The sequence below is a fragment of the Castor canadensis genome, chromosome 17 (assembly GCF_047511655.1).
Source record: "Castor canadensis chromosome 17, mCasCan1.hap1v2, whole genome shotgun sequence".
Taxonomy (NCBI): Eukaryota; Metazoa; Chordata; class Mammalia; order Rodentia; family Castoridae; genus Castor; species Castor canadensis.
Genome location: NC_133402.1, coordinates 48,087,263 through 48,099,991, shown reverse-complemented (window position 1 = coordinate 48,099,991; position 12,729 = coordinate 48,087,263). Strand labels below are relative to the sequence as shown.

The window sequence follows — 12,729 nt, the reverse complement described above, 5'->3', positions numbered from 1 at the left end:
TTGCCTGGTTGAGAACTTAATAGAAGGAAAACTGTCAAATCTACCTATTTGTTTTTTGTACAATATAGTCATTTGTATTAGTATTTTGTATTTGCGAAATAGCGTCTCACCATGTAGCTCATGCTGTCCTTGAACTCAATATGTAGCCAAAGCTAGCTTGATTTCTCAAATCTTTTCTGCCTCAGCCTCCTCAATGTTGGGATTACTCTCCTGGGGTAGAGACTAAGGCAAGAGATTTGGTAGCTTGAGGCCATCCTGGACTACATGGTAAAGGAGACTGTCATTTAAAAAAAAAAAAAAAGTCATGGGTTTCTAATTGCATTGTATATTATTTATTATCTGATACTTAAAGTCCTGGTTTTTGTTTTTTTCAATTTTAGGCCCTGGAGATGTATAAGGATGATTGGAACAAAGTGTCAGAGCACGTTGGTAGTCGCACTCAAGATGAATGCATTCTCCACTTTTTGAGGCTTCCCATCGAGGACCCGTACCTTGAGAACTCGGATGCTTCCCTTGGGCCACTGGCCTACCAGCCTGTCCCTTTCAGCCAGTCAGGAAACCCGGTCATGAGTACTGTTGCTTTTTTGGCATCTGTGGTAGATCCTCGTGTGGCATCTGCTGCAGCAAAAGCGGCTTTGGGTATGGACTCCATCTCTTCAATAACAAAATTTTAATTTATCTCAAGTTTAAATATTACCTGCTGTCACATTTTTTTCTCATATAAATAAAAAGAATCAGACATTTCCCCTAAAGATACCATGTGCCTAATAAGAAGTATTATAACATTTTAAAATAAAGCATTTATAATAGTTTGTAAATTAAAAGTTTTATAAATAATTGGAGAAACTGCTAGCCATGGTAGCGAACACATAATCCCAGCACTTGGGAAACTCAAAGATCACGAGTTTGAGGCCAATCTAGGCTACATAGCAAGATTCTGTCTCAAAAAATAAAACAAAGTTGGAGGACCAAAAGAGTTTTTTGTTTTCTGTTTTATTTATTATTGTTGTACTGGGGGTACATTGTGACATTAGTAAAAGTTCTTACCACATATCATAGTTGAATTCACCCCTCCCTCGTTACTGTAATAGTTTCAACATGTCTCATTTTTCCATTTTCATACATGACGAAAATAGTTTTTTATGGTATATTTGTGATTCATTTTGAATTTCATGGAACTGAGAAGGAAGATATTTAATATTCTTGATTGTATTAATTATGACTAGAATTTTCTTATACTTATAAGACTCTTTCTTGGTTTTATGATTGTTTAATCCTTGATGTTTTCCTGATCATCAGTCTAGCCCACAGACAGTTAAATCTGAACTGTAGTTTTTGGTTGTTACTGGTAGAACTTTGAGGATTTTGTCCTTATACATAGCATGGAACTATGGCATGCAGTATGAAAAGCTAGAGTCAGAATTTTGTTACTGTTTATCTTATTTTATCTTCTCATTTTGCTGATAAAGTGATTCAGCCTGAAGGAAGTTACCACACCCGAGGGAATAATACTTTGTCATATCTTAGTGGTCTTATATTTAAGCAAGTATTTATGTACACTGAGGTCGCTGTTTTCATTTTTCAATCAGAGGAGTTTTCTCGTGTCCGGGAGGAGGTACCACTGGAACTGGTTGAAGCTCATGTCAAGAAAGTACAAGAAGCAGCAAGAGCATCTGGCAAGGTGGATCCTACCTATGGCTTGGAAAGCAGCTGTATTGCCGGCACAGGGCCTGATGAGCCAGAAAAGATTGGTGAGTCACTGCTGCATGTTAGAACAAGGATAATATATGTATTTATTACTAAAATACTTGGGGTGGCTTGCACTCATGTGAATACAATGATCAATATAAATGTGTCTAAGATTCATATTTTTTTTTCTTAAATTGTTTGGGTTTTTGTTTTTGTTTGGCTTTTTGAGACAGGGTATGGCTGTGTAACTTCAGCTGGCCTCAATCTTGTGATCCTCCTGCCTCAGCCTCTGGAGTGCTGGTATTACAGGTTCATGCCATCAATTTAAATTTTGTTTTTGGGGGTACTGAACTAAGGGCTTTGCACTTGCAAGGCAGGCACTGTACTGCTTGATCCATGCCTCTAGTATTAAATTTGTTTTTTGTTTTTTTATGGTAGCTAAAACTAAAAAAACTCTCATAACAGATAACGGTATTACATTTATGAAGTATTTGATGGCGGTTTGTGGATTTTGGTTTTGAGCAAATGGAGAGAAGATTACAAAAGGGATTTTGTTAATTTTGGTTTTCTAACTTAGGTAAAATTTCTATCCCATAAAATTCCCCACTTTAACTTTACACTTCAAAGTTAATAATCCAATAGCTTGTAATGTAGTCACAATACTGTACATCCAGCACCATTACCACTTTTCAGAAGGTTTTCATTACCATAAAAGGAATTCCCAACTTCTAAAAATGTGTCTGTTTATTTTTAGAGTCTTGCTACAAAACCCCATGCTGATCTTGAATTTGCAACCCCCCTGCCTCAACTTCCCAAATGTGTGCATTTTAGGAATGCACCATCAGACCCATCTTCAAACTCACTTAGCATAACGTTATCAAGGTCCATGTAGAAGTGTGAATCAGTACTTCATTCTTTTCTGTGCTGAGTAATATTCTTTTGGGTGGCTTTAACTATTTTTTGTTTCTCCATTTATCAGTTCATGGATGTTTGCATTGCTGAACATTCATAATACAAGCTTTTTGTGAACAGAGGCTTTTCACTTCCCTTGGATGTATGTCTAGGAGTAGAATTGCTGAGTCATACTGTAATTATATGTCTCATTTTTTCTGGAACTTACCATTTATGTTCCCACTAGTACAGTATGAAGGTTCTAATTTCTCTACATTGTCACCAATACTTGCTTTATGTTTTCTTTTTTCATTTACCATCCTGTTGTTTTGAAGTGGTATCCATGCTATTGGATTAGGTTTCCTAGTGTTTTCCTGAAGGTTTTTCTATCTATTCTTATAAGAAATATTTCTCTCTAGTTTTCTTTACTCATAATATCTTTGTCTAGTTTTAGTATCTGGGTAATACTAATGTCAAAGAAGAAGTAATTCTGTTTTTTGGGAGAAAGAATTGGAGAAGCATTGTTGTTCATAATTAAATAACCACTTATAAAGTGATCAGTCTTGGGATTTGCTTAGTTTCTTGGTTACTGATTCAGTTTCTCTATTGAGGTATTTTATTTTGTATTGACTCTTTTGATAATTCATGTCTTTCTAGGAATTTGTTCATTTCATGTTATCTAATTAGTTGTCAGAAACAAAGCAGACCCAAAAACTCAGAATAAGGGAAAAGAAGAAACAGCTCAAATTGCCCATCAGCTAGCTAAATGAGCATGTGAGAAAAATGTCATATATCCTTATAATGGAGTATTATTTGACTAAGAAATGAATGAAATGTTAACCAGGCACCTGTGGCTCACGCCTGTAATCCTAGCTATTCACAGGCAGAGATGAGGAGGATCACAGTTCAAAGCCAGCCCAGGCAAATAGTTCTCAAGACCCTATTTTGAAAATACCCTTCACAAAAAAAGGGCTGGGAGAGGGTTCAAGGTGTAGGCCCTGAGTTCAAGTCCCAGTACCACACACACAACACACAAAAAGAATGAAATGTTGATATATGCTATATCATGAATGAACTTTGAAAACAAGATAAAGCCAGGCATGATAATACATGCCAATAATTCTTAGTTACTGGAAAGGCTGTGTTAGTGGGATTGTGAGTTTGAGGCTATCTTTGGCAACATAGTGAAGCCCTATCTCAAATAAATACCAAAGAAACACCTATTGTAAGGAAAATAAACAACATGCTGTAAAACTGTATTCACATGAATTATCCTGAATAGGCAAATCTATAGAAACAGTGTATTAATGGTTACTTAAAGCTAGTATGATAGAGGATTGGGGGATGATGTACTAAAGGGTACTTCTTTGAGGTGATTAAATGTTTTATTACCCTGGTAATAAAATGTACTCATTAAGTGGGTATATTCTGTCTTATATGAATTATATTTCATTTAGTCTGTTTTAATAGATCACAGTGTTCTCATAATTGTCAATAGTCATGTCTTCATTTTTATTCCTGATTTTAGTAATTTGATTCACCCACTTTTAAAAAGCAATCCAGTAAAGGTTTGTTAATGTCATTTATCTCTTCAACTAACCAGATTTTGGTTTATTCAGTCTCTATTCTTTTTCCATTGTCTATTATCTCCATGCTGATCTTTATCATTCTCTTTCTTTGGATTAATTGGGTTAAGTAAGTTTTTATATTTTTTTTCAAAATACTTCCAGTTTCTTCTTTGATCCTGTGGTTGTTTAAGAGTATATTACTGTTAATTTTTACAGGTTTATGAATTTCCTTCTGTTTTCAGATTTTCCTCTGTTAATTTCTAATTACATCTCATTATATGCAGAGAGGATAGAAGTGATTTGAGTATTTTAAAAATAATCAAGGCATATTTTGCCTAATGTGTTCTATCATGGAGAATGTTCTTCAAGCACTTGAGAAAAATGCTCAGTCTGTTACTTTTGGATGAATTGTTCAATTTATCTACCTCCTTTCTTATTTTCTGTGTAGTTCTCTCTTATTGACAGTGGGGTGTTGAAATTTTCACCTGTGACTGCTCTAGCTGTTTCTTCCTTCAGTTCTTCCTGGTTTTGCTTTACTTATTTGGAGACTCTTATTATTATTTTTTGCATATGTGTTTATAATTATTGTATCCCTTTGATTGATTGACCCTTTATATAATTTTCCTTTTTCTCTTAATGTGTTTTTTCTTTTTGTTTTAGACAGGTTCTTGGTGTATAACCCAGGCTGTCTGGAACACTATGTAGACCAGTCTGGCCTGGAGTTTGTGACCCTCCTTCCTCTACCTCCCAAGTGCTAGGATTATAATAAGTTTGTATTACCTTTTCTTACAAATGATCCATCCTTCCTGCCTGCCTCCTTCCCTTTTTTAAATGATTTCTCATGCTTCCCCCTCCACCCTCTTTTTTTTTTTTTTCCAGTGTTGGGGATTGAACCCAGGGCCTTGTATGTGCTTGGCAAGTGCTGTACCACTGAACTGTATCCCCAGCCCTGTTGTAACTTACTTTTTTTCTTCCTTGTTTTGGTGGTACTGTGGTTAGGTTGCTTGGCAGGTGCTCTACTACTTGAGCCATGCCCACAGTCCTTTTTGGTTTACTTGCCCCCCCCCAACCTCCCCACCCTGCTTTATTTTTTTTAAATAGGGTCTCATGTTTGTTCCTGAGCCAGCCTGGACTGCAGTTCTCCTATTTATACCTCAGACAGCTAGGAGCCAGATGTCACTCCACCATACACAGCCTTCATTTCTTGAGATGGGTTCTCAAGAACTTTTACCTAGGGTTAATGTTGAACCTCTGGCCTTGATCCGAGAACCTCATCTCTGCCTCCCAAGTAACTACGATTATAGGCAAGAACCACTGCTCTCTTCTCTCATAACTTTTGAAACAGGTTTTGGCTGTATCGTCCAAGCTGACTTTGAACTTGTAGTCCTCCTGCTTCACCCTCTCCAACTATTGGGATTGCAGGCATGAACCACCACATCCAGTTTTTGTACCTTTAAAAAAAAATTTTTTTTTTTGTTTTTGTCAAACTATTTTATCTGAAATTAGAATACCACTTCAGCCATCTTTTGCTTGCTCTTTGCGTGGATATCTTTTTCTATAGTTACTTTCCATTTCTCTTTTTTTTTTGTGGGGGGGAGTCTTAAGTGGATCTCTTACAGAGATCTCTTATCAACATCATTTGTTAGATTTAAGTAGTGTGGAGACCTAGCTTCTGTCTTTGTTTCTACCCTGCATAGCCACAGAACTCTAAAAAGCTACTCACTTGGTCTGGTGGAATAGCTCAAGTGGTAAAACACTCGTGTAGCAAGAGTGAGGCCCTGAGTTCAACACCTAGTACTGCAAAAATAAAGGGGGGAGGGCATTGCTGTTTACCTTTGCTCTCTCTGAATTATCTCATCTGTAAAATGGGAGGGATGCTTATTATGTACTCTGTATTGTATTATTTAGCCTTTCCATTCTGTGATACTGCATAGGTGATGTTTTTGCCAAAAAGGACTTATTTTCACACCATACAAAAAATATTCTTTTATGTATAGTTTATTAGTGCTTCATTCCCTCAGTTGCTACAGTATCATTTTTTCATGTGGGGACTGTTTTAGACTAACATTTGTTCTTGTCAAATATAACAAATTTGTATAGCTATGTAGCTGTGTTTCAAATAACAGTAATTTTCTTCTTGCCTTCATTTCTTCTTTTCTTTTCTATTTGGGGTACTGTGTTCAAAATCAGAGCCTTGTATAAGCTAGGCAAGTGATCTGCCACTGAGCTGCATCCCTAGCCTTTTATTTATTCTTAGAGAATAAAGATAATGTGGAGTAAAAGTTAAAATTTCTAGCCAGTGCCCATATGGATCATATCATCTTACTTCTGATTGATCTTTTCCTGGTGACTTTGAGTAAATGTTAATGAAATCTCTTCTGGCCTGAAATCTAAGTTCCCTTGAGTTTGCAAAGGACCCACCTCTGTTCTCTCTGCTTTCTTAAAAGTTTAAATCTAGCATTCTCATTTTCCAGATACAGAAACAGATTTTCAGATTAATCAAACTTCTTGCTCCAGGCCTCATTGAAATTATTTTGCTCTAATGTTCTTAATATTGCTCTAACAGTTAATATTCATAACTGTTGGTTATGGATATAAGCCTTTGATTTAAAAAGCAATTTTAGCAACATATAGCTATTAATTTGTTTGAAATTTCACTTATTTTCATTTTTTACATTTACAGTAAATCAGCAGACTAAGCCACATCTTTTGTTGCTTTTTGTCAGTTCTGTATTCTTAATCTCAATTTCCCAACATTTTTCTTTCTCTTTGTTTTATTTGTAGGATCTTTTGGTTCTCTGTGGTCATAGACTCGAAAAGAGTTGGCAAAGCCTTCTTATTCATTCAAGGAAGTTTCCGTACTTTGTAAAATGTAGAACATGCTTTTACATGTACAACTTGAAAAAGATTTTTAGAAGATGATACCATAGCTAATAAATAGCTTGGAAATTTAGCCATTTTCTCCATTTTCTACTTTGGCCCACTAAACTTCAAAATACAGAAGACAAAAATACCTAGTTAGCTTAGACCTAGTAGTGCCTGAGTCTCCTAATTCATTAGTGAATGTCTGAAGTTTTTTTGTTTGTTTTTAGTGAGGATGGGATTTGAACTTAGGACTTTTATGAATGACAGTGTACAAGCTTTAGAGTAGAAGTCTTTTGAAGCATTTGAGGCTAGAGTTGCTGATGTTTTTTGGATGATAGAACCCACTTGAGCCATACCCCTGAGCCTTTTTGTTTTGTATTTTGTGTTTGAGGGAGGGTCTTGTTTAATTTAATCTCAGACTTGAGATCCTCCTGTCTCCATTTCCCAAGTAGCTAAGATTAAGGGTGTGTGCCACCACACCTATTTCAAGGGCTGATATTTCACTCGTAGTTTCTGGAAATATAGTATTTGTTACCCTCCCCTCATTGTGGTGTGTATTCACTAGTTGCAGCAATAGAGTTTGAGTACCTTTTTAATTTAATAAGGGCTAAAGGAAATTCCACAATAATACAAGTATTACTGAATGAGTTGTGAACAGGTTTCTATAACTAATGCTGGCCTATTTTAGTGAATGTGATTTATATTGGACTGTGACTAATGAAATAAATTGGGAAACAGCAAATGTTTCTACTTTGGAAAGGGGTCAGCCAAATTGTGATGTGAAGTCAACCACGTACTTTGTAACATTTCGTATGACAAAACAGAACCTTATCGCATAGCAGATTGATTTGAAGTAGAATGATGAAGGATTTTAGCAAGATAATAATGTACTTGGGTGGTAGGTTTATGGTAGTATTTATAGTAATACTTAATTTACTGTGTTATATAGGTTATTTCATATATATCAGTAGTTAAATTATAATATGGGAAAACATATGCTTCCATATAAAATATTAGACTTGTTTCAATTCCTGTCACTGACCTGGTTTTTTGATGTATACAGCATATAATTTTATTTTAATCTGTCATCATCTTTCTGTGCAGTGGCACACCAAAACCTCTTACCTTTTTTGGACAGGAAGGGTACTTCTTGATCTAACTGCAACCAATCATTCCCCATCCTTTCATCTCACATTCTTGCCCCAGCCTCTGGTAACCACCATACCTTTTTATATTCCACATATAGTGAGATTATGCAATATTTGTTTTTCTGTGCCAGTTTATTTTACTAATGTACTGGGTCAAATGGTAGAGTACCTGCCTAGCAAACATGAGGCTCTCTGTTCAAGTCCTAGTGCCACAAAAAAAAAAAAAAACAAAAAGAGGAGAAAAAAAAAAGTTATTGATCAAGATCTGATTCCTCTAAATTTGTATGCTCTTTTTCTTTTTGTGTGCAGAGACCATTCTTAGGTATTACAAAACGTTGATATTTGGCACCATTTTTGTTGTTGTTGTTGTTGTTTTTGTGGTGATAAGGATTGAACCTGGGACTTTGTGCATGCTAGGAAAGCCCTCTACCACTGAGGTACATCCCTGTCCCCTTGGCAACTTTTTTACTTAAGCAAAAGTATTGGTTAAAATACTAGAAGATCTTTATTTTATTTTATTTTTTTTTCAGTTATTTAACTTTTATTTATACTGTATATATTTTCCTGTCTAGCATATCAGTTTTATTTGAGGAGAAGGGATCACATGGATGTTTTCCTGCATCCATGTTTGTGTACATATTCTTTTTTTTTTTTTTTCATTTTTTTCATTTTTATTATTTTTATTTTTTTTTTCATTTTTCTTTTATTATTCATATGTGCATACAAGGCTTGGTTCATTTCTCCCCCCTAGAAGATCTTTAATAAGCCTGTTTTTTCCACTCAGAGGAGAAGGTGAAAAAAGATAAGAAATAAAAAGAGAGATAAAATATATATATATTCTCTGATGTACTTTTAAACCAACATTTCTTACTGAGTACCCATATTTGGCTCACATTCTATAGGGGTTTTTCTAATTCATCATTTGAGTTTATTTTCAGAACAACCTTTAGCAAATAGTGTTGTATTTGTTGTGAAAGCAGAAAACGGGCATTTGATGTTACATAGGTGTGCTTAACCTGTTTTCACTGTAGCAGGCTGCCAAAAGTAAAATACATACATGTTTGTGCAGTTTTCATTCATTCACAAAGATCTTTAAAGACCTAAAAGCTCCAAAGTATTATTCTGTGTTATGTACAGTGGGAAATACAATAGAAGAGGACCTGGGCTCTTCTGAGAACAGGTTCTGTTTGCATAGCAGGCACATGCACCAGGTTTCGTGGCTGTGGTTGCTTCATTCATGTGCAGTTTTAGGTTGACAAAACCACATCAAAATTCAGTTAGTGTGATTCAGTAGAGGAGTTTATGCCAGAGAAGCTGGACTGTGTGTGTGTGTGTGTGTGTGTGTGTGTGTGTGTGTGTGTGTGTGTGTGTGTGTTGCTGGGGTTTGAACTCAGGACCTATACCTTGAACCACTCCATTCTTTTTTGTGATGGGTTTTTTCAAGATAGGGTCTCATGAACTATTTGCACAGGCTGACTTTGAACCAAGATCCTCCTGATGTTCTCTGTCTCCTGATTGGGTAGGATTACAGGTGTGAGTCACCGATGCCTTGCTAGACATTTTAAATTTTAACTCCTAAGGATAAGTGAAGCAGTAAATGTATCCTATTGTCACATAACATTCTAAGTTCATAGTAGACCAAAATACCTGCCCTTATAGACTGTATATTTTATAATTATAAGATGAACACCAGTCTAATCCAATAAATGAAACTTTGAATGTGCAAATTAGTTTTAAATTTATAGAAAGAGTATGTTGGCTGTTAAGTGCTATGGTGAAAAATAAAGCAGGGATCAGGAGGGTAAGGATGAAATTTGGCTAAGTGTCAGTGGCTCACATCTGTAATTCTAGCTACTTGGGAGTCTGAGATCAGGAGGATCGAGTTTGAGGCCAACTTGGGCAAATAGTTTGTGAGTCCCCATCTCCAGAATAACTAGTGCAGAAAGGACTGGAGATGTGGCTCAAGTGATCAGGTGCCTGCTTTGTAAGTACAAAATTCTGAGTTCAAATACTAGTCCCATCTAAAAAAAAAATAAATAAATAATAAATAAATAATGGGGAGGGCTGTATGTAAAGTGTGGCAATTAAAATTTTAAATGGTCAGGTGATGTCTCACTGAGAAAGTGATACTTTAACAAAGGTGTAAGTGATGTGAGCAAGTGAGTCATGTAGACACCTCGTCTTTGGGAGCAGCCATTATGAAAGCCCCTGGAAGGATCTAACTAAGATAGTTGATGAAACACCAAGAAGGTACAAGTACCTGGATTGGCAGAGATGGGACTCCATATCAAGACTTTTTGTGTGGCGTTGGCAGAGTGGCCCACACACTTTGAGTGCCTGTCTGGCAAACAGTGCCGCCAAAAAAAAAATTTTTTTTTAAAGACCCTTTGTAGGTCATTTTATTATTTAATTTATGTTTTTTCAAGACTAAGACAAATTTTATTTATTACTGAAATAATTTCAAACTTAGTTGCAAAAATAATACAAAGTATTCTTGTTTCCTTTGCTCAGTTTCCCAGAATTTTACCGTGTTTGCTTTTCATTCTCTCCCTTTTTCTCTCACCCTTTCACACATACAAATATACAGAATTATTTCTCTGTACTACCTCAGAGTAAGTCATGCTCATAATGTCTCTTTTCCCATGTCAGGTGTACAATTCCTAGAAAAATATGGAATGCTTCACGAATTTGCATGTCATCCTAACACAAGGGCCATGTTAATCGTCTCTGTCTCTGTATCATTTTAATTTTATGTGCTGCTGAAGCCAGCACTGTGGGTCATTTTTGAAATTTTAATGTTTGTCCCTAGCAGGCTGGAGCCAAGGATCAGTTTGAGCAAAGGAGTGTTTGGGGTGTGGCCTGTATTTTTAAGTTTCCTTCTAACTATTGACTTACTGTAATTTATGTAATATATGTGAATATAGAAGAACATTTTCCTTACTGAATCACTAAAGCTTTTATTTAAAAGCTTTATTAGGAAGCCAGATGTATTGGCACACATCTTTGTAATCCCAGCACTTGGAACACTAAGGCAGCAGAATTAAGAGTTTGAGGACATTCTGGACTACACAGTGAGATCCTGTCTCAAACAAAAACAGAATAAATCAAAGTTTAATTATGACCTGAGATGTAGCCTGGTGGTAGAATACTTACCTGGCATGTGTGTGAGTCTAAATTCAGCCCCTAGCACTGCTGAAAAGAATAAAAAGGGTTGTTTTGTTTTGTTTTGTTTTTAGTGGTACTAGAGTTTGAGAGGGCTTTTTGGGTTTTGTTTTTTTGATTTTTTTGTTTGTTTTTGGGGGGAAGGGTTGGCAGTACCGGGGCTTGAACTCAGGGCCTTATGCTTGCTAGCCTTCCTAGGCAGGCACTGTACCACTTGAGCCACTCTACCAGCCTGGTACTAGAGTTTGAACTCAAGGTCTCATGATTCCTGGGCAGGCGCTTTATCACTTGAGCCACTCACCATTTTGTGTTGGGTATTTTCCAAATAGGGTGTCTCAAACTATTTTCCCAAAATGGCTTTGAACTGTAATTCTCCTGAAAGATTGCTAGAATAGTATAGTGAAATCCCTTACAACTACCTGTTAGGTTCAGTTTTACCAAGTGTATATTTACTTAATTTTAGATGCTGAGGATTAAGTCCAAGGTCTTGTGTATGCTTAGGACACACTCTACCCTTTGAGTTATACTCCCAGTCAATTGTCTGGCTAGCTAAATAAATGGGTTAAAAAATATTTAAAAGTAAGTTGTAGACTGCATGATTCTTTGTATCCCAAATAATTCACTATGCATTTTCCAAGGATAAGGAAAGTTTCCTACATTACCTGTCATACAGTGAATCACTCTTTAAAGACAAAGTTCTCCACCAGGAGTATAGCCTGGCATAGTGGCTCACAGCTATAATCCTAGCTCCTCAAAAAGTTAGCAACGCCCCATCTCAGCCAATAAAATAAAAGCTGAGTGTGGTGGTGATCCCCTGTCATTCCCAACAACTTAAGTAGGAAGTCAGTCCAGGCTGATTTGGACATAAATATGAGACTCTGTTCCAAAAATAACTGAACCAAAAAGGGCTGGGGGAGTAGTTCAAGTGGTAAAACACCTACCTCAGTACTGCCAGTAAAAACAAACTTTGGAATAAGCATGCGCATTGAAGAAACTGTCAAACTTTTTATTGTATTTTCTGTTTTCAAATATTGATTTTTCTTCAGAGTCAATTTCCTGTCAGTATCTTAATTCTCACTTAGAAATTTGATGTTGAATTGTGTTTTCCTTACAATTGATAATGCTTTTGGATAAATTGAATCACAAATAGATGATCAGAAAATATTCTTTCATAACATTTAGCATACTGTCCACTGAACTTCTTAACAAACTGTGGGATACATGATTCCAAAGAATACATCTTGAGTTAGTCAACAGTTGTGTGCAGAGGATCCCAAGTAATCATTCCTAGTTCTCAAGTTTGTTCAGAGCTGATCTCTAATCTATCATGGATTGAGAAGAGACTCCTAACAATAATAATATTGAAAAGCTCTGTTCTAGCAACATAAAGCTCAAGCATGATGTTA

The 12,729-nt window shown here is 36.0% G+C and overlaps 1 protein-coding gene and 1 non-coding gene across 4 annotated transcripts in view; one reads left to right on the top strand and one right to left on the bottom strand.

Moving 5' to 3' along the window:
• Smarcc1 (SWI/SNF related BAF chromatin remodeling complex subunit C1) overlaps nucleotides 1-12,729 on the top strand; it is a 191,198-nt gene that overhangs the window by 125,264 nt on the left and 53,205 nt on the right. For all 3 annotated transcript variants that reach the window (XM_074060362.1, XM_074060361.1, XM_074060360.1), the window contains exons 20-21: nucleotides 381-639; nucleotides 1,590-1,751. In XM_074060362.1, coding sequence (XP_073916463.1) covers nucleotides 381-639; nucleotides 1,590-1,751 — 421 coding nt within the window. The remainder of the gene's footprint in view (nucleotides 1-380; nucleotides 640-1,589; nucleotides 1,752-12,729) is intronic.
• On the bottom strand, nucleotides 10,826-10,933 carry LOC141418661 (U6 spliceosomal RNA). Its single transcript, XR_012443327.1, has one exon. It is a non-coding gene; the product is annotated as a U6 spliceosomal RNA (small nuclear RNA).